Source organism: Oncorhynchus keta, chromosome 15 (assembly GCF_023373465.1).
Source record: "Oncorhynchus keta strain PuntledgeMale-10-30-2019 chromosome 15, Oket_V2, whole genome shotgun sequence".
In the NCBI taxonomy this organism is placed as follows: Eukaryota; Metazoa; Chordata; class Actinopteri; order Salmoniformes; family Salmonidae; genus Oncorhynchus; species Oncorhynchus keta.
In genome coordinates, this window is record NC_068435.1 from 34,539,756 (window position 1) to 34,562,991 (window position 23,236).

At 41.4% G+C, this 23,236-nt stretch overlaps 1 protein-coding gene across 7 annotated transcripts in view; it reads right to left on the bottom strand.

Annotated features, from left to right (window-relative positions):
* Window positions 1-22,895, bottom strand: part of LOC118394827 (rho-associated protein kinase 1-like) — a 72,567-nt gene extending 49,672 nt beyond the window's left edge. For 5 of the 7 annotated variants that reach the window (XM_035788407.2, XM_035788406.2, XM_035788409.2 and 2 more), the window contains exon 1: window positions 21,903-22,892. In XM_035788407.2, coding sequence (XP_035644300.1) covers window positions 21,903-21,995 — 93 coding nt within the window. In that variant the 5' untranslated portion in view covers window positions 21,996-22,892. Of the gene's footprint in view, window positions 1-21,902 lie in introns of all 7 variants that reach the window. The other 2 variants (XM_035788405.2, XM_052463919.1) reach the window with 2 other exon arrangements.
* Window positions 22,896-23,236: the final 341 nt, after the last annotated feature.

Genomic DNA, 23,236 nt, shown 5'->3' on the forward strand with positions numbered 1-23,236 from the left:
ATGTTCAATTTGGTTTAAATAATGCAAAAACAAAGTGTTGGAGAAGAATGTAAAAGTGCAATATGTGCTACTTAAGAAAGCTAACGTTTCAGTTCCTTGCTCAGAACATATGAAAGCTAGTGGTTCCTTTAAACATGAGTCTTCAATATTCCCAGGTAAAAAGTTTTAGGTTGTAGTTATTATAGGAATTATAGGACTATTTCCCTCTATACCATTTGTATTTAATTAACGTTTGACTATTGGATGTTCTTATAGGCACTTTAGTATTGCCAGTGTAATAGTATAGCCTCCGTCCCTCTCCTTGCTCCTCCCTGGGCTCGAACCAGCAACACAAAGACAACAGCCACCACGTCGAAGCAGCGTTACCCATGCAGAGCAAGAGAAACAACCACCCCCAAAGGCTCAGAGCGAGTGAAGTTTGAAACGCTATTAGCGCGCGCTAACTAGCCAGCCATTTCACTTCGGTCACACCAGCCTCATCTCGGGAGTTGATAGGTTTGAAGTCATAAACAGCGCAATGCTTGACACACAACGAAGAGCTGCTGGCAAAACGCACGAAAGTGCCGTTTGAGTGAATGTTTACACACCTGCTTCTGCCTACCACCGCTCAGTCAGATACTTAGATACTTGTATGCTCAGTCAGATTATATGCAACACAGGACACGCTAGATAATATCTAGTAATATCATCGACCATGTGTAGTTAACTAGTGATTATGATGGATTGTTTTTTTATAAGTTTAATGCTAGCTAGCAACTTACGCAAATGCAGTAAGCCAAGGTAACAGGCAGTCTCCTTGTGGAGTGCAACGAGAGAGAGGCAGGTCGTTATTGCGTTGGATTTGTTAACTGTAAGGTTGCAAGATTGAATCCCCCGAGCTGACAAGGTGAAAATCTGTCTTTCTGTCCCTGAACGAGGCAGTTAACCCACCATTCCTAGGCCGTCATTGAAAATAAGAATGTGTTCTTAACTGACTTGCCTAGTGAAATAAAGATGAAATAAAAGGTGTAATATATACATATATATATATATATATATATATTAAAAATAACGATTTCCGATTGTTATGAAAACTTGAAATCGACCCTAATTAAAATCGGCCATTACGATTAATCGGTCCACCTCTAGTTTATACTTGCGTACTATAGTTTGTACAGATGAACGTGGTACCTTCAGGCGTTTGGAAATGGTGAACCAGATTTTCTGAGGTCTTGGCTGATTTCTTTTGATTTTCCCATGATGTCAAGCAAAGAGGCACCGAGTTTGAAGGTAGGCCTTGAAATACATCCACAGGTACAACACCAATTGACTCAAATGATGTCAATTAGCCTATCAGAAGCTTCTAAAGCCATGACATCATTTAGTGGAATTTTCCAAGCTGTTTAAAAGGCACAGTGTATGTAAACTTCTGACCCACTGGAATTGTGATACAGTGAATTATAAGTGAAATGATCTGTCTGTAAACAATTATTGGAAAAAATTACAAAGTAGGTTTTCTAACTGACTTGCCAAAACTATAGTTTGTTAACAAGAAATTTGTGGAGTGGTTGAAAAACGAGTTTTAATGACTCCAACCTAAGTATGTAAACTTCTGACTTCAACTGTCGGCCAGAACATTGGGCAACTGCTTGCCAACCAACAAGGGCCATACTAAAAGCGAGTTTGTCCTCAATGCCTTAACAGAAAGAGTCTTTACGTACAGTGCTGACAGGAAATCACATTTACCTAGAAAGACCGCATATCTAACAAGCATTGTGTATAAATGGCAATGACAGTGAACCCAGGCATGGCGAACCAGGGCATTCCATTTCCTTATGAGGCCCCAGTGAGTTGTACTGGCTGTCAAAGGCTTTCACATCAAAATATAATTGAGTTATTCCAACAGAGAGAGGAGCACTGCTCACAAGTTCCTTAGTACAGATTCTAAGATTCTCAAGGCAAAGCAAAGCAAACTCAACCATGGTTGCCTGCCTTGCCTTGGCAGGATCCTGACCTCACCCCAGAGATAACCTGGCCCAACTAAACAATTCATTAAACATTGTCCTGAGGCTGGTAGAGCTGCAGCTCACTCGACTGAAGCACACAGACAGCACAGCCAGGGCATGCAGAGGGGATTCCTTGGTTTGTGGGATACAAAGAAAAAGAACAGTAAAGAGGAAAAATTAAAAGGAACAAAAATAAACAGGAGGAAATTATGTTAAATTAAATAAATCAAGGGAGGAGGAGAGGACTGTGGGTTGGGTTGCCTATCTAGTAAAGGGCCTGGATCTGCATCCTTTTAGTCTGCATTCTAGCTAGGGCTGTCCCTGACAAAACAAAATATTGGTCGACCAGGAAGCACCTGTTCTTTCGACCAATCGATGTCAATTTTTAAACGTGGGGGTCAAAATCAAAAGTAACAGTCAGTATCTGACGTGGCCACCAGCTGCATTAAGTACTGCAGTGCATCTCCACCTCATGGACTGAACGAGATTTGCCAGTTCTTGCTGTGAGATGTTACCCCACTCTTCCCCCAAGGCAGCTACAAGTTCCTGGGCATTTCTGGGGGCGGGGAATGGCCTTAGCCCTCACCCTCCAATCCAACAGGTCCCAGAAGTGCTCAATGGGATTGAGATCCAGGCTCTTCGCTGGCAATGGCAGAACACTGACATTCCCGTATTGCAGGAAATCCTGCACAGAACGAGCAGTATGGCTTGTCATGCTGGAGGGTCATGTCAGGATGAGTCTGCAGGAAGGGTACCACATGAAGGAGGAGGATGTCTTCTCTGTAACGCACAGCGTTGAGATTGCCTGCAATGACAAGCTTAGTCCGATGACGCTGTCATACACCACCCCAGACCATGACGGACCCTCCACCTCGATCCAGAGTACAGGCCTCGGTGTAAAGCTCATTCCTTCGACGATGAACGCAAATCCGACCATCACCCCTGGTGAGACACAACCGGCGACTCGTCAGTGAAGAGCACTTTTTGCCAGTCCTGTCTGGTCCAGCGACGGTGGGTTTGTGCCCATAGGTGACGTTGTTGCCGGTGAGGTCTTGTGTGGACCTGCCTTACAACAGGCCTACAAGCCCTCAGTCCAGCCTCTCTCAGCCTATTGCGGACAGTCTTAGCACTGATGGAGGGATTGTGCATTTCTGGTGTAACTCGAGCAGTTGTTGTTGCCATCCTGTACCTGTCCCGCAGGTGTGATGTTCGGATGTACCGATCCTGTGCAGGTGTTGTTACACGTGGTCTGACACTGCGAGGACGATCAGTTGTCCATCCCGTCTCCCTGTAGCGCTGTCTTAGACATCTCACAGTAGACATTTTATTGCCCTGGGCACATCTGCAGTCCACATGCCTCTTTTGTGTCCTAAGTTTTCATAACTGTGACCTTACTTGCTCGTCTGTAAGCTGTTAGTGTCTTAACGACCGTTTCACAGGTGCATGTCCGTTCATTGTTAAATAGTTCATTGAACAAGCTTGGGAAACCGTGTTTAAACCCTTTACAATGAAGATCTGTGAAGTTGTTTTTTTTCACCCATAATATTCTTTAACTACTAAAACGTTCAAAATTGAAGATATTTTTAACTTCTCGCATCTAGATCAGGAAGTCTTAAAGAACAGGCTGAGTGGGCAGGGAGCTTATATTCATGAGCTCACCTTGATTAACAGCTCTTTTAAACACCCTTGTAGTCATTGCCAGGTAACAAGGTAAACAATGAGCCACATGTCATTCCAAGCCTAACTTATATGCCTCACTCCCTTCTCTCTACAAAATGCTCTAATGGTCAACAGAACTGATCATGGACTGTTGAATATCAGACAAACAGCAGCAATACACAATTGCATTTCTGTTGTTTCGTAACTAAATTAAATACAGTTTACTGACACACTTCTTCACAAGAATTAGTAAAGGGTCGGCAAACCTTTTTCCGTGTGGACTGACACTTCACAATTTACCTTAACATTTCTACCGATCTGTGTGTCAGTTATGCTTTTCATTCGCAGCTTTTCTTGGAACAGTTTTCAATTAAATAATCATGTCTTCCTATCTAAATCTTATTTAAATCCAAATGAAAATGATAAACGTAAAAGTTTAAACTAGTTTAATGCAAGAGCGCCTACCTCTGCAAAATACACATTGTAAGATACACCGTGAGAAATTGGCAGCTAAAAGGACTCCGCTAAAAGCAGAGAATATACATACTGTGGGGCAAAAAAGTATTTAGTCAGCCACCAATTGTGCAAGTTCTCCCAGTTAAAAAGATGAGGCCTGTAATTTTCATCATAGGTACACTTCAACTATGACAGACAAAATGAGGGGGGTTATGGGTTTATTTGCAAATTATGGTGTAAAATAAGTATTTGGTCAATAACAAAAGTTTCTCAATAATTTGTTATATACCCTTTGTTGGCAATGACAGAGTTCAAACGTTTTCTGTAAGTCTTCAAGGTTTTCACCCACTGTTGCTGGTATTTTGGCCCAGCAGTGATGTTTTGGGGCTGATGCTGGGCAACACGGACTTGCAACTCCCTCCAAAGATTTTTTATGGGGTTGAGATCTGGCGACTGGCTAGGCCACTCCAGGACCTTGAAATGCTTCTTACGAAGCCACTCCTTCGTAGCTCGGGTGGTGTGTTTGGGATCATTGTCATGCTGAAAGACCCAGCCACGTTTTATCTTCAATGCCCTTGCTGATGGAAGGAGGTTTTCACTCAAAATCTCACGATACATGGCCCCATTCATTCATTCTTTCCTTTACACGGATCAGTCGTCCTGGTCCCTTTGTAGAAAAACAGCCCCAAAGCATGGTGTTTCCACCCCCATGCTTCACAGTAGGTATGGTGTTCGCATCTCTGCATGTCTGGCAGACATATCAGTGTGGATGACGGATCACCACCTCAAGCTGAACCTCGGCAAGACGGAGCTGCTCTTCCTCCCGGGGAAGGACTGCCCGTTCCATGATCTCGCCATCACGGTTGACAACTCCATTGTGTCCTCCTCCCAGAGCGCTAAGAACCTTGGCGTGATCCTGGACAACACCCTGTCGTTCTCAACTAACATCAAGGCGGTGGCCCGTTCCTGTAGGTTCATGCTCTACAACATCCGCAGAGTACGACCCTGCCTCACACAGGAAGCGGCGCAGGTCCTAATCCAGGCACTTGTCATCTCCCGTCTGGATTACTGCAACTCGCTGTTGGCTGGGCTCCCTGCCTGTGCCATTAAACCCCTACAACTCATCCAGAACGCCGCAGCCCGTCTGGTGTTCAACCTTCCCAAGTTCTCTCACGTCACCCCGCTCCTCCGCTCTCTCCACTGGCTTCCAGTTGAAGCTCGCATCCGCTACAAGACCATGGTGCTTGCCTACGGAGCTGTGAGGGGAACGGCACCTCAGTACCTCCAGGCTCTGATCAGGCCCTACACCCAAACAAGGGCACTGCGTTCATCCACCTCTGGCCTGCTCGCCTCCCTACCACTGAGGAAGTACAGTTCCCGCTCAGCCAAGTCAAAACTGTTCGCTGCTCTGGCTCCCCAATGGTGGAACACACTCCCTCACGACGCCAGGACAGCGGAGTCAATCACCACCTTCCGGAGACACCTGAAACCCCACCTCTTTAAGGAATACCTAGGATAGGATAAAGTAATCCTTCTCACCCCCCTTAAAAGATTTAGATGCACTATTGTAAAGTGGCTGTTCCACTGGATGTCATAAGGTGAATGCACCAATTTGTAAGTCGCTCTGGATAAGAGCGTCTGCTAAATGACTTAAATGTAAATGTAATGTGTTCTTTGGATGCAACTCAGCATTCTTTGCGTTTTTACCAAAAGGTTATATTTTGGTTTCATCTGACCATATGACATTCTCCCAATCTTCTTCTGGATCATCCAAATGCTCTCTAGCAAACTTCAGACAGGCCTGGACATGTACTGGCTTAAGCAGGGCGACACGTCTGGCACTGCAGGATTTGAGTCCCTGGCGCCGTAGTGTGTTACAGATCGTAGGCTTTGTTACTTTGGTCCCAGCTCTCTGCAGGTCATTCACTAGGTCCCCCCCGTGTGGTTCTGGGATTTTTGCTCACCGTTCATGTGATCATTTTGACCCCACGGGGTGAGATCTTGCGTGGAGCCCCAGATTGAGGGAGATTATCAGGGTCTTGTATGTCTTCCATTTCCTAATAATTGCTCCCACAGTTGATTTCTTCAAACCAAGCCGCTTACCTATTGCAGATTCAGTCTTCCCAGCCTGGTGCAGGTCTACAATTTTGTTTCTGGTGTCCTTTGACAGCTCTTCAGTCTTGGCCATAGTGGAGTTTGGAGTGTGACTGTTTGAGGTTGTGGACAGGTGTCTTTTATACTGATATCAAGTTCAAACAGGTGCCATTAATACAGGTCGCGAGTGGAGTACAGAGGAGCCTCTTAAAGAAGAAGTTACAGGTCTGTGAGAGCCTGAAATCTTGCTTGTTTGTGGGTGACCAAATACTTATTTTCCACCATAATTTGAAAATAAATTCATTAAAAATCCTACAATGTGATTTTCTGGATTTTTTTTCTCATTTTGTCTGTCATAGTTGAAGTGTACCTATGATGAAAATTACAGGCCTCATCTTTTTAAGTGGGAGAACTTGCACAATTGGTGGCTGACTAAATACTTTTTTGCCCCACTGTGTATACACACACACACACACACACACACCAATGCAACTAGGTACGAATATCCTACATAAAATCAACAAATATATTAGCGGTAGAAAATATCCTGCTAAAAACAAATATCCTATTAATCACATCGGCTATGCATGGCAGTTTGTTAATGTTCTTGCAAATCACATTCATCTCTCTACCGGTCTGTCTGCAACAAACTCATCTACACTGGACAAAAATATTTAAAAAACGCAACATGCAACAATTTCAAGGAATTTTAGATCGACTTCATATTCCGTCTCCCCCTTTTCAAAAGGCCTATATGGACAATGTCGTTTTCACTGATCTGTTTGTCAGTATCAGCAGATTAGGCAACCCTGTAATTAGTCATATAAAAACATATTCTGCTAATGTCTCCAGTCATAAAGTGGAGTAGAATTGCATGAAATGGGTTTATAAAAAGGCCCCGTTTTTTCCCCATGCAAAGATAGAAGAAACGTATCTGATATAGTCTAGGCCTACACCACACACACTGAACAGTGAGTTATATTATTAGCCTAAATTATGACTATCCGATCTACTCATCACATTACGAATACAACGCTACAAGGCAAATGCAGACTTATGATGCATAGAATGTTTTTTTTTTATTATAATAAAATGTGCATTTTTGTTTTTTTGTTGTGAAAATGTACTTCCCCAAACTTGAAACTCACGCCCTTGTATACCAGGTTGTAAAGCGGATTTATGTGCTTCATTTTAAGAATTGAGCAATAAATATAGCAGCAGGAGAAAGCTGGGATCCTCTTTTAAATAGTGGGTAGTCAAAACTCATTCCATGTGCGATTGCACAATGACTGGGCTGATAAGAACACCCGTCACTTGGCTCTGTACGCTATCTGGTCTCTAAAGCTGTTCCAGGGGTCCTAGGCATTTGCATTGATGTCAGAGTGATTAGAGGGACAACAGAGCGCCGAGTACCAGGCTATTAGCGACTGGCCGTTAGCATGTTTGGTAGGCTTCTAATGACCATCAGCAGCATCAGAGCAGTTTTGGAGAAGCCTAGTTACTGTGACTAAAAGGTCACATGGAATTTAACTGCGGTCATGACTTGTGAGCGCCAGCGTGGTGGTAATATGGTCAACTTAACAGACCTACCGCAGTATTCTTCCCCATGTTTCTGCACATAATAATGGGAACACTAATAAAGCAGCTCGCAGTTTGAACGTATGCATTGTTTTTTGTTCGCACCGAGAAACGCATGGCAGGATCAACTAGGGCAGTGCTCCCCAACTGGCGGGCCACAGGTTATATTTGGCCAATTCAAGTTGCGCAAAAATAAAATATATACATTTTTCCATTATGGGGTAGTGTGTGTAGATTGATGAGGAAAAACATATTTAAATCAATATTAGAATCAGGCTGTAATGTAACAACATGTGGAAAAAGGGAAAGGGCCTGAATACTTGCCGAATGCACATGATAGCATATTCCTTGAGAATTAATTACTTTCTTGACCATTAAGAAACATGGGGTTTTCCATGCTAGTAATTGTGCCTGCATGTCACACTGTAGCAACATAACTTGAACGACAGAAAGATTGCTATAAATTATCTTTCACAGCTCCTTCCTTCTTCAATGCATTTTTGTTCAAATTAACCTGGCATTGTTATACACAGATGCCATCTCTCCGGTGGGCTTAAAATTACTCTATACAAAATGTAAAATGACAATAATTAAATAACTGTTCAATGCTAACTTTGCATCATATTTTATGAGTAGAGACTTTGCTATTCTGTCTTTTTCACCATTAAGCCCAGTACGCTCCTATTAAGCCCGGTTTGACTTGAAACATGGGGATATTGTTGCTCTCCCTAATATACATTGAACATGAGCATACATTTTTTCCCAGATTGAAGTCATTTAGAATACACACAAAACTACAGTTATGCATGTAGCCTAGGGCTGTTGCTTTGAACGTATTACCGACACTCATTGGTCTTGACCTCAGGAAAGTCACAGTAATCTCAATTTATGCACCATGAACATGCATTGGTGGTACCCAACTCACTAACGATCATCAGGTCGCTGATGGCCTGGTACTCGGGGCTCTATTGTCCCTCCATCAGGTCGCTGATGGCCTGGTACTCAAGGCTCCATTGTCCATCTAACATCAATGCAAATACAATCTAAAACCACACACACACTTCATGAAAACAGTATTTTTCTTTTAAAAATCTCACCTCACTGATTGATCAATTTGAATTAAGTAGCTCAACAGGTTGAAACTGAGAGGAAAACATGGTCGTTGTGGATGTTGTTTTAAAGCCTGAATCGACAAAGCTTTCTACGCTGAAGATAAGAAAAAAAAAACATACGCATAGTAGTGTTTACACAGGGATAATGAGACCAAGCCCCCTCCAAAAAAACTGACTTAAAATTATGATTGTGTCGTTATACAATACATAGCCTACCGTATATTACACACAACATTTTTTTTTTTTAATATTTAGTCTTTGGTACATTTGATGTAGCCTATCCTCAAAATAAAACATTTTAGTAAAGGCTTTTGAGTGCGTACTGAAGTATTACGCATACTGGATGGACTGGTTGACTTATGCTTCGCTCCAAACTTTCTATCCGTGAGACTGGGAGAGAATGTATAGACCTAGGCAATGGGGCGGTACGTAGCCTAGTGGTTAGAGCGTTGGGCCAGTAAACGAAAGGTTGCTAGATTGAATCCCCGAGCTGACAAGGTAAAAATATGTCATTGTGCCCCTGAACAGGGCAGTTAACCCACTGTTCCTCGGCCGTCATTGTAAATAAGAATGTTCTTAAATGACTTGCCTAGTTAAATAGTTTTTTTTTTTTAAGTTAAAAAAATGATATTGGTTCCTTGATTGTGCAAGGCGGCTAACAGAGTTTGCCTACAATTATAGTGCATTTCTATATGATCTTGAATAGCCTAGTAATAGGGCATTTTTATATTTTAAAAATTAAGCTGACATTACCTTAAGCTACAGAATCTCACCACCATGCCTTTCCATCTTTCCGTCAATTTCCGTGAGACTGGCAGTCTTTTGCATGACAATAACAGTCTGGAAAAACATCATGACCACCACATCCCTAATCTAGCAACGGTGCCTTTACCAAGATTAGAAACCTCTGTACTCTCGCCAAGATTTTTTGGAAAGGACAGGTTGATGCAGAGAGAGAATAAGATCAGGCTTGAGGGACATAAGGAATAAAAGACCTACAAGTGGTAGACTAAAATGCAAACAAATGAGGGACAAGAATATAGACTACTGGGTGACGACTCATGCACTATTGGGTGGTGACACAGTCATATTGTTGTCCTTCATTCATCCAGGTGATTACATTTTTTGGACCACCACCTGTACCTTGGTAAAATAAGAGTAGATCTTATTCTTCAGATATGCTTTAGAAAGACAATTAACAAGAACAGCCGTACAGCAAATGTGAAATCAGCTTTCAGAAAATTAATTGAAAATTGTGTGTGTTATCTTTCTTCTTATCCTCAGAGAGCCAGTGTGGGTGCAGGTTTGTGTTCTCACCAAGCAACAACACACCTGATTCAACTAATCACATGTTGAATCAAGTCTATGATTAGTTGAATCCGGTTTGTACACTGGTTGGCAAAAACAAAAGCCTAAATCCACATTGATCTCTGTGTGATCCGATTGAACACCCCCCTGTTGTGCTACCTTCATGATCAACAATAGTAATGAATCAGTTTATTTTAATAACTTTAAGGAATATTAATATGATCCAATTTTACATAAATAAGTTTGTAAGTTTTGAACATTTGGAAATTAATTAGAATTTACAATTTAAGAGGTGGGCTTATTTGGAACACCCATGGGCCTAGTACGGACTTCTCAAACACACTATACACACACTTTCAAATTAGTGCAGTTGGCGATTTCTGCCACACCCATTGCTGACAGGTGTATAACAATCGAGCACTCAGCCATGCAATCTCCATAGGTAAACATTGGCAGTAGAATGGCCTGACTGAAGAGCTCAGTGACTTAACGTGGCACCATCATAGGATGCCACCTTTGCAACAAGTCAGTTCGTCAAATTCCTGCCCTGCTAGAGCTGCCCAGGCCAACTGTTATTGTGAAGTGGAAACGTCTTGGAGCAAAGACGGCTCAGCCATGAAGTGGTCGGCCACATGAGCGCAAAACGGGAGCGCAAAATTCGTCGGGAGCTACACGAAATGGGTTTCCATGGCTGAACAGCCGCACACAATACCTGAGATCCCCATGCGCAATGCCAAACATCGGCTGGAGTGGAGTAAAGCTCGCTGCGATTGGACTCTCGAGCAGTGGAAACGCGTTCTCTGGAGTGATGAATCACGCTTCACCATGTGGCAGTCTGACAGAAAAATCAGAGTTTGGCGGATGCCAGGGGATTGCTACCTGCCCAAATGCATAGTGCCAACTGTAAAGTTTGGTGGAGGAGGAATAATGGTCTGGGGCTGTTTGTTCCAGTGAAGGGAAATCTTAACACTACAGCATACACTGAAAACATGCTTAAAACATGCTCTTTCCATGACAGACTGACCAGGTGAAAGCTATGATCCCTTATTGATGTCACTTATTATATCCACTTCAAAATCAGTGTAGATGAAGGGGAGGAGACCAGTTAAAGACAGATTTTTAAGCCTTGAAACATGGATTGTGCAACATTACCACCCTGCATCCCACCGCTGGCTTGCTTCTGAAGCTAAGCAGGGTCGATCCTGGTCAGTCCATGGATGGTAAGACCAGATGCTGCTACAAGTGGAGTTGAAGGGCCAGTAGGAGGCACACTTTCCACTGGTCTAAAGATATATATCCCAATGCCCCAGAGCAGTGATTGGGGACATTGCCCTGTGTAAGGTGCAGTCTTTCAGATGGGATGTTAAACGGGTGTCCTGACTCTCTGCTCACTAAAGATCCCATGGCACTTATTGTAAGAGTAGGGGTGTTAACCCTGGTGTCCTGGCTAAATTCTCAATCAGGCCAGGCCCTCATACCATCATGGTCACCTAATCATCCCCAGATTACAATTGGCTCATTCATCCCCCCCTCCTCTCCCATATCACTATTCCACAGGTCGTTGCTGTAAAAGAGAACGCGTTGTCACTCAACTTACCTGGTAAAACTAGCCACTTTAACTATGCCACTTTGTTTATATACTCATATGTATATACTGCACTCAATACCATCTACTGTATCTTGCCTATGCCACTCTGTACCATCACTCATTCATATATATTTATGTACATATTCTTTATCCCCTTACACTTGTGTCTATAAGGTAGTAGTTTTGGAATTGTTAGCTAGATTACTTGTTGGTTATTACTGCATTGTCGGAACTAGAAGCACAAGCATTTCACTACACTTGCACTAACATCTGCTAACCATGTGTATGTGACAAATACAATTTGATTTTATTAAAATAAAAGGTTAAATAAATACAATATTGTGTGCGTGCCATTCTGAGGGTGAATGGGCAAAAATCTTTTTTCTAAGTGCATTTGAAAAGGGGTATGGTAGTGGGTGCCAGGCGCACCGGTTTGTGTCAATAATTGCAACGCTTTTACTTTCAACAGTTTCCTGTGTGTATCAAGAATGGTCCACCACCCAAAAGGGAATCCAGCCAACTTGACAACGGTGGAGAGAACATGGGCCAGCATCGCTGTGGAACGCTTCTGACACCTTGGAGATTCCATGCCACAATGAATTGAGGCTGTTCCGAGGGCAAATGGGGCTGCAACTCAATATTAGGAAGGTGTTCCTAGTATACAAATGAAAGCAAAGTTTTAAAGGATTGTTTTAGTCAAATATACGTTTGGGCTTTTTGTGGCCAATGTGCATGTTCCGGCCCGCTGACCATCCGCTCCAGGGAAAATTATTATAATAAAAAATCAGCCCATAGCTGAATCTAGTTGATCTCTGAACTAGGGAATCAGAGTGTAATGTCAGCACCCAAGTCCTGGAGTTGAGGATGGACGGAATGAAAGACTTGGTACAAGGAAAATCTAGAAATGTGAGCACATTAAAAATCAGCTAGGCATTAGCTCAAGGAAGAGGCAAAGCAGACTTGTGCTAGGCTAGGGAGCCCAATGTGCGAAGTGTCTAAAAAATGTGTAAAAATTAAAAATTAACTGGGTGGTTTGAGCCCTGAATGCTAAATCGGCTGACAGCCGTGGTACATCAGACCTTATACCACGGGTATGACAAAACATGTATTTTTACTGCTCTAATTACATTGGTAACCAGTTTATAATAGCAAAGTCTTTATTTAAGCAATAAGGCACCCTGGGGGTGTGTGGTATATGGCCAATATACCACACCTCCTCGAGCCTTACTGCTTAAATAAAGACTGAGCTATGGCAGGAACAAAGGCCCATACCAGGCAAGTTCCAACAGATCCTTCCAGCCATCCCATTCTGCCAGCTGGTGAATTAGTTCTACCAAACATGTGACCAAACTCAAGGAAACTACCAACTAGCAATTAGGATTTAAATATAACATTCTGTTACTAGAATGCAGCTTTTGTTAAAAATGCTATTTCAGACAGCTTCAGGCTCCTATTCCAGGATTTCCAGGGCATGACACTTTTTTTAAACTAAGCCTGTGTACTATCAAAAGACCTATGGAAAAACACACATAGCTCACTATATAGACGATAAAAAGCACCCTTAAAATGTCAGCGAGCTTTCCCATCACAATGCCAGGAATTCTGGTTGTGCGGAGAGGCTCTCAGGAGCAGGAGCCTGCCTGGAGCTGTGGTGAGGGCGGGCAGTGTGATACAGATAAGGTTCCATCTCTCTCTCCAACAGAAATTATTTCGGGAGAAGATAAGCTTGACAGGGCTGGAACATAGTGTCTGAGTGGTAGGCTACCCCTGAGTGCAGGACGAGGGCAAAATATCAGTCAAAACAAGAAATGGGCAAAAGAGCAACATCACTGCTTTCGGCTAAGGTCAGCGGTCAAACTAGGCTGGGTGCCAGTCTGTTCCTGCTCTCTTGACAACATTTGGCATGGCAATTCCATAGGGAGTTGGCAAGAGAGCAAAAACAGATTGGAACCCCAGACCCCGCCAGAGCTAGCGGAAAAACACCACAAAAAGTCAAATCAGGTTAGAGTCAGATAACCATAGCATCCTTAGAAAACAGCTAGCATTGTGTTTTTTGATAGAACTGATTAGCCTACTCATAACCTAGCAGCCAAACATGTTGGAAACTGCTTTACGAGTTAAATGTTACAGGCAAAGCTCTCAGAAACATGAAACTACCACGGCCCACATAATTTTGGTTTTATGGGTGGAGAGAACACACCCAGCTAGCTACCTCAGAGCAGAGGCCGGGCAAGCAGCTCTGACTCTCTCCAGGCACAGGCAGCACGTACAGAATGGCTTTGGGACACACAGGGGACTCCAGGCCAGTCAAAGACAAGAGGTTATTTGATTAGCATGGAATTTTATTAAGCTGTGGGTGAAGAAGCAAAGTGGTGGTGGAGAGGGGGTTGAAGCAAAGGCTTCCATTCATTGAGGGAGATTGCAGCTAAGGGGGAAAAGAGGAACAACACCCTTGTGTGTGTGGCTGCCCTGGGCTTGAGCTTCGGAAAAGTCGCCACAGCTTTTTGCCATTAAGTCAGAGCAGAGCCGGAGTGTGTGCATTAGGTGAGTGTCTTTCTCTAGGATAGGCAGGCAGGCCAGGGAGACTAAACAACTGTTCTTCTTTAAAAGGGAGTCGTTTTTAATATGGCTAGCAGCCCTGGCACCCTCCATGTAGATGATGCCCTTTAAAAAAGGTCCTACCTACTGAATAGTGTCTGTTCCAGGTGTGTAGGAGCCAAATAAATAGAACCACAAACCATAGAAAAAAAGGAAAATCCAAAACCGAGGCTTGAAAGCAAAATAAAGATGTTTATTGAACCATCACGGTGCCCCAAAAAACCATAGCGCAAGAAAATGCATAAAATAAAAATAAAAATAGGTGAAAACAAACTTTTTTACCTCAGGTCATCAGTGGAAATTGTCAGCACACACCTGGCTTGTATTTCAAGGTTAATTGCATGCGTCACATGATCAAGCAAGAAAAACACTGGAAAATCTATGAATCAGTATCAAGTACAATAGAATACATGATCTAGATTATATACAAAATATACAAAAGCGAGAAATATCAATTATTAGGGAGCTTTTTTTTGCCACGTTTCAATAAACATCTTTATTTTGCATTCAAGCAAGCCTCGGTTTTAAACAATTATTCTTTCGACAGTGTGCGGTTTTATTTATTTGAACTCCATGTAGAGAAATGCTTCCCTCATCTGTATTCGGCTTAGCCTAATACCTGCTAGCTTAATTTAAAGCTGCAATATGTAACTTTTCGGGCGACCCGGTCATATTCACATAGAAAATGTTTGTTATAGCTCTGTCACTCATTAAAAGCAAGTCTAAGAAGCGGTAGATTTGTTGTATGTGCACCATTTCTTTGCCTCCCGTTTATAAGTTTTGTTTATGGGGGGTCAGGATATTATTATGGACAACATATGGCAATATCATTTTGTACAATATGGCAATACTTTTGCGCTAGTCGGTTGTAACTGTGCCAAAACTGTTATTTTTTCCATTCTAGCTTGTTCTTCATCTTTTTAAATAGTGAGCCAATTTGTTTTCAGCACTAATTTCCATGACTGATCAAGATAAAACTCATGCTCTCTCGTCCCTCGAATCTCAACAAATCTAAAACCGTGAGAATCACAATACATATCGTATCGGCACCTAAGTATGGTGATGATATTGTATGTATCGTGAGGCCCCTGGCAGTTCCCAGTCCTATTCATACTTATCACACATTTTAGGCAACTTGCTTGTGGGTCTTTCTATAAATAATTGGGCAAATTTGACACACTAGGATCAAAATTTAAAATGGTTGGAAACAAAAATATATATATTTTGATGTAGTTATAAGTGTGTAGTTATGGGAAATTTTGCATATATTCCTTTAACTCCACCTATACACAACATAGATCTAGGCCTATTCACAATTTAAGCAGGGTTCATACAGACATTGGCAAGTCAAATTCAAGGACTTTTTCAAGCACTTAATTGTAATTTAAGGACCTCAATGTTAGACAATTGTATCATTTATATAATTCTACATATAGGGCACAGTTAAAACCCTCCCCAAAAAGCATGCAGTGTAAAAAATAAAATAAAAAAGTTTAAATTAAATAGGCCATTATCAAAGAGTTTGTTTAGGCCTTGCCAACAAATTGATATTCTAATTATAATTACTACATTGTAAAATATGAGGCAAGTTGGAGCCAGCATTAGATGTTGTCATCCTCATAACAGCACGTGGTTTTACCGCAACAGAGTTTCGCAACACTCTTCAACTGAAGCGCCAGGAAACAAACGAAAGTGGCAGATATAATCACAGATAAGGGAGAATGAAAACGTATACATTTCCTACGATAATTACAAGCACAAAAGTAAGGAAACGTCAGATTTTCAAGGTAGGCCTATCCCAGTACTTGAACTTCTGAGCTCCAAATTACAGATTGAGTAGATACAGTAGATACAAGCCCCTTGTATTGTTTAAACTAAAAAAGGTGTAACATGGAAACCAAAATGTATGACATGTAAATCAGCAGAACATATTGTGAAGACGAACACGAGGCTATGTAATTTGTTGCCATTCTATTCAGAATGATTAAGAAGAATAGCGTTGGGTGTTGCACAATAAATAGTCTATCCTACACAATTGCGCACAGTAGACTCAGTGTCCAATCCGAGCCACAAAAAAACTGAAAAAGACCTCATCACCTGGATGCTACCTCTGTTAAATCTAACAAGACCCTGCTGTAAATCAAGCAGTAGTGCTGAGCGATGTGCTTTTTGCAGTCGGTCCGGTTTGGATAAATTAAAAAAGAAACCAAAGCTAAAAATAGTTAACATTCAATTGCCAAAACATTGATCATATTTTTATTTTTTTTAAACAGTGTCAGGTCCAGATTGATCTCGACCCAATAGATAACTAGGAAATAATAAAATATGATTTAGTTATTTGATGACTATTATTTTTCATTGCTTAAAGTAATCATCTCATCTCTGCTCAGACAGTAGCAGCCAGGCCATATAACGTTGTGCTCCCCATACAGTACTATCTTTAGTCACCCTATTTGGCTAGCATGCCTATCATGCTGCAGAGCTATCTGACGAGATCATTTTACTAGTTCCTGAAAGTAGGTAAGGCATACTTTAACAAACGGTCTTGGTGTACATTCCTCTTTCACGCGGTTTGTGTGTGTGTACCTGACGTATCAGGCGTAAAAGTGTATCCGTCCGCAGATCAGTATATATTGACGAGATGCTCATGTCCACACCCTAACAATGGGGAGGGGGGTCATCCCAAAAGCGGGAAGACAGGCGACAAACTTAAGTCTAAAGTAAGGTTGAATATGGTCATTGTAGTTAATTACGTTTCGACGCTGACCTAGGTTGAAAATTTGCTTAATCAAAACTACAACTCCCTTCAGCCCAGCATCCCACATTGTAGTTTCCTCGATTTCTCTCGTGAATTATTTGATTTCTCTACAGAAATGGCGCATTGGTCACAAAAAATCTGGAGCAAACAGAATTCAAGTAATTGAACTGATGTTGGAAAAACAAAAAGGCAAGTTAACTGAGCACTATCAAGCATAGAAAAACATCAATTCGCTAGACATATTAGATCCAACATGCATATAGGCACAATTGTCTTCACTGGCGAAACAAATTACCTTTTTTCAAGCACTTGGGCTGTTTTTGCATCGCATGTGCTATCACAACAGCTGTTCGTCTATTGACTGTCATTCAGAAAATTCCTTCCTGGATCAGATGACGCGGCTTGAAAATATCCGTGTAATTAAACAGCTTGACACCAAATGCGCATCATACAAGTATTATGTATAGTATAGTTAACCATGTTTACACACACACAGTATTACGGTTAGTACATCATATCCCACTTAAAAAAATGCAACAAAAATGTTTCATGAGCTGAAATTCAAATCCCAGAAATGTTCCATATGCGCAAAAAGCTTATTTCTCTCAAAAGTGAACAAATTTGTTTACATCCCTGTTAGTGAGCATTTCTACTTTGCCAAGATAATCCATCCACCTGACAGGTGTCGCATATCAAGAAGCTGATTAAACAGCATGATCATTACACAGGTGCACCTTGTGCTGAGGAGAAAAGGACACTACAATGTGGAGATTTGCAACACAACTTCAGTCTTAAGTTGAGGGAGCGTGCAATTGGAATGCTGACTGCAGGAATGTCAACCAGAGCAGTTGCAAGATAATTGAATGTTCATTTCTCTACCATAAGCCACCTCCAATGTTGTTTTAGAGAATTTGGCAATCACTTTTTGAAGTAATTTCTTTGACAATCAGATAAAAGCATCCTCACACAACACCCATGATAAGAGAAACAGCCTGCACAGACCGCAAAAAAACATTAAAACGGGAAAAGATGATTACATGCCACAGTATCATGTCTAAGATAAATATTTCCCAGGCATCTTAACCCTGGTTTCTCATAACCGCGCTATAATCTTTTTTCGGGTTATTGCAAAACTCGATATGCCGCTTATGTTCGTCAACTCAGAAACAGAATACTTGAGTACCCTGGAAAATAGGGGGATATGGGTGTGCATGTAAACATGGTCAGTGAAGAACCACGTTAATGACAGTATCAATTGACATTTTAATTATCAAGTTAAGGTGATATTTTTAGAAGCTCTCGATTTTTCCATCACAGATTTTTGGAGAGTTGTCGATCAAAAAAAAATAATATCTTCACCCTGTAATATACGGAGACAAAATGTTACACTGCATTTCTGAGATATATACACTACCGTTCAAAAGCTTGGGGTCACCTAGAAATGTCCTTGTTTTTAAAAAAAATTTTGAAAAGAAAACCCTTTTGCAATTATTTTAGCACAGCTGAAAACTGTTGTTCTAATTAAAGAAGCAGTAAAGCTGGCAGCATCATTGAATAGTACCCCCAAAACACCAGTCTCAATGTCAACAGTGAAGAGGCGACTCCGGGATGCTGGCTTTCTAGGCAGAGTTCCTCAGTCCAGTGTCTGTGTTCTTTTGCCCATCTAAATGTTTTATTTTTATTGGCCAGTCTGAGATATGGCTTTTTCTTTGCAACTCTGCCTAGAACACCAGCATCCCGGAGTCGCCTCTTCACTGGTGTTTTGCGGGTACTTTTTAATGACGCTGCCAGAACAAGAATATACTGACGAGTTTCAGAACAAAGGTCTTTGTTTTTGCCCATTTTTGAGCCTGTAATCGAACCCACAAATGATGATGCTCCAGATACTCAACTAGTCTAAAGGCGGACGGTTTTATTGCTTCTTTAACCAGAACAACAGTTTTCAGCTGTGCTAAAATAATTGCAAAAGGGTTTTCTAATGATCAATTAACTTTTTAAAATGATAAACTTGGATTAGCTAACACAATGTGCCATTGGAACACGAGTGATGGTTGCTGATAATGGGCCTCTGTACGCCTACGTAAATATTCCATTTTTAAAAAATCAGCTGTAACTGTCCGACAGCTAGATCCAGGATTCAAGTTCAATGGGTAATTTAACTGATTAATGCTTAATATATGATATAACTTACACTGCCATGAATGCAAGGAGAGAAAAGTAATGCGTTTCATGTCACACGACTTTGGACCAATACTTCAAGACACCTACCATGACAGGGTTAAAAATAGGTTTTAAATCAACTCCTGAATTTGATTGAATATAGATATGTTCAACCCTTATAGTTGAATGTAATGACAAGAAAAAACCTGCAATTATTATCAATGACTTATCAACAGCTGTAGCAAGTTGTCCAGCATACCAAAACCTCAACAGTACCCTAGTTTATAGAAAGGCCCTTATAGGTTCACACCTGTCTGCATAACGTTGTCGTTGCTTAATACAACTACAGGAAATTCAGGCTAGTGCTTTCCATTGAGATACATTTAAATACTGCTTCACATGGGATTATTGAATGATCCCAGTCCTCGGGAAGCAGACAGTAAGCGATATCCTCAAAGCCCAATTCACCAAAAAGGATAGTTACAGTGTAACCACACATATGGACTACTTAGATGTCACACTGGCTAATATGCAGAGGCTTTCGACTACCATGTGGATCGAAGACATCCAGCCTTCACTAGAATGCTCTGAATGATATTAACAGAGACAAAGGCTGTGTTCCAATATCCACACGTGATTGTGACTAAAAATGCATGCCCAATACAATGTTTTATTCTAAGTGGTATGGACATTCATGGGAACATAGGCAGACACACGACAGTCCCCGACTGACACACACTCAAGGAGGCTACATCACTGTCTTCTCTGGGGGAGAAACCTCAACAACAGTTTTGTTTTCGGTTTGCATGATTGATACTCGAGTCTGGAGGTGTTCCTCTGAGGTTTAGCACATGGCAGTCTGATACAAGTTACATCATGAGCGGGGAATGAGTGACACAGTAAAACGTCAGGGCAGGCAGACCCAAGCAAGTTAACTGATGCAGCTGGGTTGGCAGGTTCGAACAGGCGTGATGCTACCACTTCAGAGGATATTAAAAAATAAGTGTCCATGTATAGCCCTACTCTCCAAAGAGTTTGTTCTAATATTGCCTGTACATCACAAAGGAGGCCTTCAGGCAGACAGCCACAACCCCTGTCACATTTGGTCCACTCTGCCTTTTTACATGCCTTTCCTGTTTTGGTTCAATGCACTATGATTGACAACCAAAAGCCCAACCTGGCCTCGGAGCATTTCGTATCATTCTGTACATAAATCAGAGACACTCCATTTAGCATATGTTCCATTTCTTATGGTATGTATTAATTTGTGGATGTCCAACACTCATTTCGTATGATGTGTTACAAGTGTCCAAAATGTCTATGTTACTAACTCTAGCTAGGTGGCTAGCGTTAGCTATGCTAGGGGTTAAGGTTAGGGGAAGGGTTAGCTAAAAGTATTAAGGTTAAGGGACAAGTTAGCTAACATGTTAAGTATTTGCAAAGTAGCTCAAAAGTAGTAAGTAGTTGAAAAAATAGTTAATAGCTAAAATGCTAACTTTTCCCATGATGAGATTCGAAGTAGCGGTCTTATGTCACCATACCATAGTAATTTGAGTGTTCTGTGAACCTTTACTGTGTTACGTCTTGTCTATGAGACCAGGCTGCAAAGTCACCATGGTCAAGGTTGGACTGTCTGTCCATCTTCATGGACACAAAACTACACTATACAGTTATTTATTAATATTTCGACTGCAAAATACCCTCAGGTTCAAATAGCATAGCACCTTTACTATCAACAGCGTTGACGATTTTAAAATAGCTAGTAGTAGTAGTGAAATGTGTCAATTGTAATTATATCAATAATCAGACATAACGGTATTCAACTTAATTAAAATATTCAGCCATTCTAGCATCGATGCCTGATAAGAAGTTAACATGGACATTTAAAAATATATATTTTAACTAACGGTTCCCGGAAACAGTAAAAAAAAAAATGTACTGGGACGACGATATAGATACCTTTTATTTCCCTGGCTGATCAAGACAGTCACTCGGCAGCAGACATAACTTTAGTGAGCAATATGTTTGGAACATCAAATCGCAATAAAAAAACGCAACGTGTTATTGCAATAACGTTACATATAATGTAGAATCGCAATACATGTCGTTTAGGCACGTAGTTACATATCGTGATAACATCGTATCGTGGGATCCCTGGCAATTCACAGCCCTACTAACGTTACATCTCATGGTTGTTTTGGATGCCACTTGTTCAGCTTGTTAGCCAAATAACGTTAGCTAATCAGCTAACAGGTAGTTAAACGTTAGTTAGCTAACGTTTACAAGGTAGCAAGCTAATCTTCAAGACGTCGGCTGGCTAACAAATATAGCCTATAGCAGGCAGCTATTCATATAGCTGCCTACACCAGGTAGCTAGAAAGTTGGTTAGCAAACTAACTTCAGTTATTTAATCTAACGTCAGCTAGCTAATTTAATCAAACCAATTTCAGCTTGGCTAACGGTAACTAGCTTACTAACACATTCATTACCTAGTTAGCTAAATTATGCTAATGATAGTTAGCTAATTCAATAACATATCTAGCTAACTTTAGCCAACTTTAGCGAGCCAAGCTTATCGTCAGGTTAACGCTGGCTAGTTTACTTACCAAAAGGCAATCCGTGTTTATTTCCGACTTCGGGTCCTTCAACATGGCATCGATTTTCTCAAAACGAGCTTCCAAACTTTCTCCAGCCGACATTTTTGCAGACAAGTAGAGTTCCACGCCGGTGCTATAGCTAAATAAAACGAGTTAGCAATCTAGCTCAAGTGCTAACGTAGCTATTTAGCCTAATGTTATTTCCTTTGCGTGAACTCAAGTGTTTAGAAAGAACCCGCAGATTCAATCAAAGAAACGTGTCTCTTCTTTCTTTTTCACTGACCATGAAACGTTTAAAGTGGCGTTTGATGTTAAAAAGCCACATTTTCATTATAAATATTTCCCCAGATCAGACAGGTTTTGCAGACAACTTCAGCAATTCAAAAAAAGTTAATTTAGCTGGCGTTAGCAAGTTAACTTGGCTAAATGCATCAACAGATTAGTCGGCGTCCACAGGATGCCGCAGATGAGTTGTGCAGAATTTAAAAATATATCAATACATCCAAAGAGTAAAACTTAAATACAGTTTTAAAAATCCGATAGGCTGCAAAGTAGCCACATTAATCCCAGGCTTGTGTCCATATATCAGTGTAAGGCCCTGGCAAAAAAACAATAAACGAGTCTGACAGCTGCAAAGTAGAAGTGGCGGAAAAACAATGATCCTTCCAAATTTCGATCAGTTTAAAACACCGTCTTGTTACAACATTTCATTGCCGTCCGTTCGCTGTAAGCCTCACATTGTCATCGGCCATCAATATTGACCGATACAGAAGGAAAACTTTATGGTTCTACATAGATAAATCTGGTTTTGATCTAACGTTAGCTATGTTATTTTTCGAAAAACTAAACGATGCCCGATTTTCTCCCACCGCCTGACCAACATGTCCGCCTTCCTGTTCAAACACCCGGAGAAGCAACTTTGAAACGTCAAGTACTGCGCATGAGCCCCGGTGGAGGCTCATTGAAGGAGTTTACCACCATAGACGGTATGGAGTTTACCCAGGCTGGGTTGTTGAGCGCACGATCATGATGATGACAACATGTTGTAGGGCCCAGCTCAAACACGCCCCTCTTTACAATATACATGTCAATGTAAATTCCACATAAGAAGGTCCGGCCAAACCCAATTCAAAAGTAGGCAAATACATCCTGCTTTATCTAGCCTTTCAGACTCCAACTCAGCCAGTACTTCAGGCTCCCAAGTAGCGCAGCGGTCTCAGGCAATGCATCTCAATGCTTGAGGCGTCACTACCGACACCCTGGTTCGAATCCAGGCTTCATAACAACTGGCCACAATTGGGAGTTCCATAGGGCGAAGCGCCATTGGTCCAGCGTTGTCCGCT